This window comes from Impatiens glandulifera, chromosome 1, assembly GCF_907164915.1.
Source record: "Impatiens glandulifera chromosome 1, dImpGla2.1, whole genome shotgun sequence".
Taxonomy (NCBI): domain Eukaryota; kingdom Viridiplantae; phylum Streptophyta; class Magnoliopsida; order Ericales; family Balsaminaceae; genus Impatiens; species Impatiens glandulifera.
The window spans coordinates 79859436-79865966 of NC_061862.1; the positions used below are offsets into that span (position 1 = coordinate 79859436).

At 32.0% G+C, this 6531-nt stretch overlaps 1 protein-coding gene across 1 annotated transcript; it reads right to left on the reverse strand.

The window, feature by feature from the left end:
* Positions 1-4027: 4027 nt before the first annotated feature.
* LOC124933697 (isoleucine N-monooxygenase 1-like) lies at positions 4028-5384 on the reverse strand. The gene is made up of 2 exons (XM_047474141.1): positions 4818-5384; positions 4028-4537 (listed from the first exon to the last, which is right to left on the reverse strand). The coding sequence occupies exons 1-2, from the start codon at positions 5382-5384 to the stop codon at positions 4028-4030; spliced, it is 1077 nt and encodes a 358-aa protein (XP_047330097.1).
* Positions 5385-6531: the final 1147 nt, after the last annotated feature.

Genomic DNA, 6531 nt, shown 5'->3' on the forward strand with positions numbered 1-6531 from the left:
GTCATGCCATGTGTTACTGATGATGTGCTTCTTTTGCCAGTACGCAGAAATGGGTCATCATCTATCTCTATTGTGTTATGGCGATCTACATTGGTCTCACTTCTAAGAATTACAAATCTTTCACTAGTAACGGATCTGAATTATCAAATCAAAGTTCGATGCACTCTGCTGTTAGTAAACTTTGTAACTCAATCAAAGTATGTGGTAATAAAATAACTCTAATGAAATCTAATGAGACCAACTTTGATGTTAACTTTGCATCTCAATCAAAGTACTTGGTAATAAAATAACTCTATTAATGAAATCTAGTGATGAAATCTAATGAGACAAACTTTGATGTTGAACACTCTTCAATCTTTTTTTTAACCAAATAATTCAACATATATAGACCGACAAAGGAATCAACTTTTTTATTTATTTATTTATCAAAATCCAACCTCCTACAATTCAACAATGGTATTTAGCATCACCCAATGAACATTCAAGTCAAGTAATTCCAAATAAGCCTGAGTCATAATCATATGAAAAGAGAATACATCGTTCTCCATGTGTACAAATAGGATAACTCATACCCTATTGTAGCTTAGTGGTAATATGAGATTCCATGAGGTCTTATGTTCGGGGGCATGTCCATCAAAATAATAATAAAAATTGTATCTTAACTTAATATACAACTAATTTGATATGATTGCCTACAAATAATTGTTTTTTATAAGATTTTTTCATGTGATCCTCTATAGTCAAAAGGAATAAGGGAAATATGTTGTTATTATTATTATTATTTTTTAAATGTTAATTAATTTTATATATCTCGTTCGTAAAGCTCCAAGAACTATTGATGTGAAGAATTTTAGGCCTATCAGTCTCGTTTTGTAATTTTATATTTTATCGCAAAATATTTAGCCAACAGGTTGCAGATGGTGTTAGAGACGGTCATATCTAGTAATCAGATAGCGTTCATCAAAGGTCGTCAAATTTATGATGCCGTATTAATACTCAATAAATGCATTGACTCAGCTAATTCAAGAGGTGAAAAATGTAATTTTTCTATGTTAGACATCAAAAAAGCTTATGATCGTGTCAATTGAGAGTTTTTATTTGATGTGATGGACAAAATGAGAATAAGTGCTAAATAGATTGGTTGTATTAGATTTTGTCTATCGACGGTTAAGTTTCTCTGTCATTGTTAATGAAAGTTCTCAGGGATTTTTCGAGAGCTCTAGAGAGATCAGACATGTTGATCCACTCTCCCCTTTATTGTTTGTCATTCTTATGGAAGCTCTCTAAAAAATGATGAATTTTGTAGAAAAAACTCGAGACTCATACGTGGAGTGAGTTGTGGGTCAAGAAGATATTCATTTGCTTTTCGTTGATGACATGCTCTGCATAATTTATGATACTTTAAACACTTTCGAAATATTTTATGATTATTCGGTGCATGTTCTGGTCTTCGAGTTATTCTTAATAAGTAAGACATCTTTTTTCAAATTCTGTTTTGAATAGAAGAAGGATAAGGTTAGAAAAATGTGTTGGAGTTTAAATTGGTGATCTTCCGTCAACATATATTGGTATGTCATTATGTGCTAAATTACGATCCAAGGTCTCTCAAGACCCAATTATCACTATAATAGAATGTAATTGTCTAGATAGAAAAGTAAAATAATCTTGAAAGGGGGTCGATTAATCCTCATTAAGAGTGTGTTGTCATCTATGCCCACATATATGATGTCGTTATTCATTCTCCCAAAGAGTGTGGCGGTAAAATGGAGAGAATAATGTGTAAATTTCTATGGGGATCTTCTAATTCACCGTTTTTCATCTAGTTAGTTGAGATAAGGTTAAATGTTTTAAGGATCAATGAGGTATATATATTCGAGATCTTATTTCTTTTAATAAATCTCTTCTATCAAAATGGTGTAGTAGATTTGCAATAGAGCCGAATAGTCTTTGAGCATTAATAATCCGATGTAAGTATGATAATGATTGGTCTGATTGGTTCACTAAAATCTCTAATTATCCAACGGGGTGTAGCATTTAGAGGGGAATTTATCCTATGGGGAAAGATTTTCGTGAGTAGTCTAGATTCAATGTGGGGGATGTTTTTTCAATTAAATTTTGGAACGATATTTGGTATAGTGTCAAAAGTCTATCTACGATGTATCCTGAGCTTTCTTCCATTGCTATATGTAGAAATGCCACAATTAAAGACATGTTTGATCTTCGGTCTAGTGGTTTCGCTAGCCGAATTAGATATAGAAGGAGATTAAACATTATGGAGACTTCGTCCCATAGTCGAATTTTACTTTTGGCAGAACGTAAACAAGTGTCACCGTCTGAATAAGACATTATGCGTTGGCAAGATATTGATAGTTTCCATGTGGGACATTGCTATAAGTTGTTCACTAAGATGATTCTATATATCTTTTACTAGGAAAAACTTTGGGAGTCAAAGATTCCACCTAAGATCTCGTTCTTTGGTTAAAGCGTTATTTATGGTGGAATTCTAACAGATGATATGTGCATGAAAAACGTTGTATTATTGCTAGTCGTATGTGTCAAAAGAAGTTGAATCGGCAACTCACTTACTTTTGCATTGTCGATGGGTGACTAGTATTTGAAGTTTTTTTGGAGTATTATTGAGATTCATTAAGTGATGCTCGAGTCTTTAGGTAGTTGCTAGAAAGTTTGAATTGATGCATGCCTACATATTTGTGTTACCATCCTAATTATTCTTTGGTGGACTATCTGGTTGGAGATAAATTGTCGAACTTTAAATGATATTAGTCGTCCGATGCGTATAATTCATAATACTATTATTATGATTCTTTCCGAGATTCGTTCAGGAAAGGCAATAGAGTCTGTTAGGGGAGTTAATCGTTCTTCTCGAAGATTTACGAGCTCGATAACTTATTAAGTATTTTTTTTCTTATTTTTATTTGTTATTTTCATGTTATACTTTTTCGTTTTGCTTAAATAATTTTTATTCTTATTTTTAATATGTATGGACCGTTTTCAAAAATAAAAAATAAAATGTTAATTCATTTAAAAAAATGTTAGGTTAGTTTCTACTCGATTAAATTAATATAATATATTTTATATTTAAAGTTTTAATTTTATAAAATATAAATATTTTAAATAATTAATTAAAAATTATATTAAAAATGGTATAGATAATATTCAAGATTAGTAATTTGTGATTGTCCTTAAACGATTTTGATGATCCAAATTAACCTGCGCCTTTCAGAAAATGACAAGTGAAACATGGTTTTATCAAAAACTTTAATTACACTTATTCTCTTCCGTAGTTTGTAACATTGTCAACCGACTAACATAGATGAAATGACTGGAGTTGAATATAATAGATCAAAGTTACAAATTCAATTTCTACATAAAATTTGAAAATATGTCATAATTGTTGGGAGTCCTGCTAAACTTCCTATTCTTATTTTAAAACTTAAAATATTTCAGCCAATGCAAATAGTTTAAACATCAAGCAATCGAGCCTTTAAAATATTTCAAAATAAATAGGACCACAAATTAAAGCTAACAAGAGAAGAATGTGAGGATGCGTGATGTGATTGATCTTAGGACTTGTCCTATAGTCTTATCAAATTGTGAATTTTAAATTATTTTTTAATAATTTATCATAAATATTTAAATATAAATTATATTGAGTTCTCATACTTAATCTCGTAAATTGATTATTAATTATTTTACTAAAAAATAAAAATAAAAATTGTATTTTGACATGAGAGTAAAATTGGTACAACTTAGTCCACAGAATTACTCCTGGTTGTTACAAATTTGAAAAAATATACATATTTAAATTAGTGGAATTTAACGTTAACAAAAACATAGTCAGAATATATTATTTTATTCTCGAACTTTTATTGCAACAAATTTGACAACTTAGATCAAGACATTTATTGAATAACTTGAAAACATGTATTGTTCAAGGCTTTCATTAACATAATATTGGTACAATTTCATCAAGTTTGTAGCTGTATTAGTTGTCTATGATTAACTATTAATCATAAAATGATAACACGTACACCAATAACATAACTGACATGGTGGATCCTAGGTTAACAGCTGGACAACCACGCCGACCTATACTAAATGACAATAGGTGGAGGTCTGGATAAGACAATATCACATTTGAGCCATCATGTTTAAGGTGACGCTCAGGATTGAATCGCAACGGTTCATCCCATATCTTAAAGTTACGCCCTAGACCTAGACTGCTCAAGAGAACATGGCTACCCTTAGGTATGAAGTAACCAGCCACAATGGTGTCACACATGGACACATGTGGGACATTGAAGGCTGCTATAGGATGGAGCCGAAAAGATTCTTTAACGCAAGCTTTAATATAATTGAGATTATTCAAATCCGATTCTTGGACAAGCCGGTTCTTTCCGACAACCCGGTCTAGTTCTTGAACAGCTTTTACCAATGTCTCAGGTTGGTTTATCATCTCACCAATTGCCCATTCAATAGCATTTGATGGGTTGTCAATTGCTTCTACCATCATTTCCTGCACACATTTATAGAAATTATTTTGTAAATGCACATCTTTAGGTTTAAAAATTATTTAAACAAATATGTTTTATTTTTTATCTTGATTTTTTATTATCTTTCATAGAGTCATGAACATTGTCTAATATGTATAAGTCTACATAATCAATTAATCAATAAGAAGAAATTATGTTTTTATTACCAAAACTTGAGCTTTAATTTCTTCCGATGTCAAAACTTGAGATATTTTTCTCTCTTTTTGTTCCATTTTTCCATTGCTTAATTCTCTACTTTCTCACACTCTCAACAGCTTGCCTCATGAATTTCTCATTACCATCGAGATCTATTCGATGTTGAAGGAACGGAAAATAGTCAGAAATGCAGAAATTGTACAAAGACTTAAGTATATTAAAAATCCCAGCCATATGCTCCTCCTCCTCAATTCCTGGCCCCCCATTTTCAGTCCCTTTCCCGAAAAACCTCTTACTAAAAATCATATTTCGCATCATATTTGCGCAAAAGTGTTGTGCTGCAATCCTGATGTTCACCGCACCGTCATTGCTTTTGATAACATTGTAGACATAGTGAATGAGGTGGTCAGTCCCCTCAGCTCTTTTGAGAGTATCTGGAGAGAGGATGTGATAAACCAATAAACGCCTCATCTTTTTCCATTGGTCACCATTAGTCGGAAAGATCATCATGGAAAATCCATTGCTCAGTAGCTCTGCCGATAGGAATGTCGGACGTGACGCAAAAATTGCATCCTGTTTCTTCAGGAACTCGCATGCAATCTCTGGAGAGGAAACAACAATCACATGCAATCGCCCTAGGCGAATGCAAAAGATCTCGTAGCCCATTTTCGACATGGTGTCATGCACCCAACGAAAAAAAGGTCTATTTCTCATAATTATGAAAAGACTGCCGATAAATGGCCATGGTTTAGGACCGGGTGGTAAACAAGCTTTAGAAGGTAACATTGGGGTACTTATTATTTTGTTGTAAAGGAAAATAGACAATGTTAAAGCCATAAATAAAATGATAGCTTGAAAGATGATGATGGTCATTGCTTAAAAGATGCAAATTGCTATGTGGAGAAGACATGCATGGAAAAAGCATTGTATTTATAGAAATAGGTGGTGGGTACTTTTCTTTTTTCTCCTTCAACGATTTAATGCAATAAATTCGGTGAACGGAAACCCGAAAACTATTCATTGGATAAAATGAGTTATTCTAATAAGACAAACCACGTGTCTAGTAAAATTATTCTTGAAGTCTATGAATATAATTTTTTTTTTGGAAAGGGATCATAATTTTTTTTAAATAGTCTCCAATGGAAGTACTCAAAAATATGATTTTAAGAAAGTGATTTTTTTTAAAACGGTTAATACCATTTTATTAAAAATCTCAAAAGTTGAATGGTCAAGAATCATAGTTAGACAAGCCCTATCTATGATTGAAGGATGACATCAACATAGCATAAAGTATCTGATTAGTAACATTCACACAGTCATATAACAAATGTTACAAACTAAATATTACAATCAATAACAACTCATAATTATCTCAATCAGGGTGTTAGAATATGAATGTTGTGTTTTACCATTAAGGTATGATTCTTCACTAAATGATTTTAACTAAGTTTTAATTTATCTAATTTAATCGCATATTTTATAATAATATATCATAGTGGGTGAATCAGACATTGGTTGGTTCTCCGTCAAGTAACCTCTTTGTGAACTTAAGGAATCTACGAAAACTTCTCAAAAGTTGGTTCGTGGGAGGTCATGCTATATTTTGTGTTAAAATCAATGACTTGTATAATGAAATTAATGTCATTGACAGGGATGAAGAGATTCGTGAACTCTCCGCTGATGATACTGTTAGTTCTCGGATTCACATTGTTAGCAATTTACTCGACATGTGTAAGGAGGAAGAAATACTTGTTTTATCCTTTCTTCTAGCCTAGCGGAAATAAGAAGTGAATACTAACTTTAACTTCCTGGGTTCGAGCCC

What these genes read in the sequence shown, in the direction of transcription:
- LOC124933697 (XM_047474141.1), bottom strand. Translation starts at nt 5,384, where the DNA reads ATGTCGAAAATGGGCTACGAGATCTTTTGCATTCGCCTAGGGCGATTG. An exon ending in TGAGGCAAGCTGTTGAGAGT is followed by an intron (nt 4,538 to 4,817) that starts GTGAGAAAGTAG and finishes AAATGTGTGCAG; the next exon opens with GAAATGATGGTAGAAGCAAT.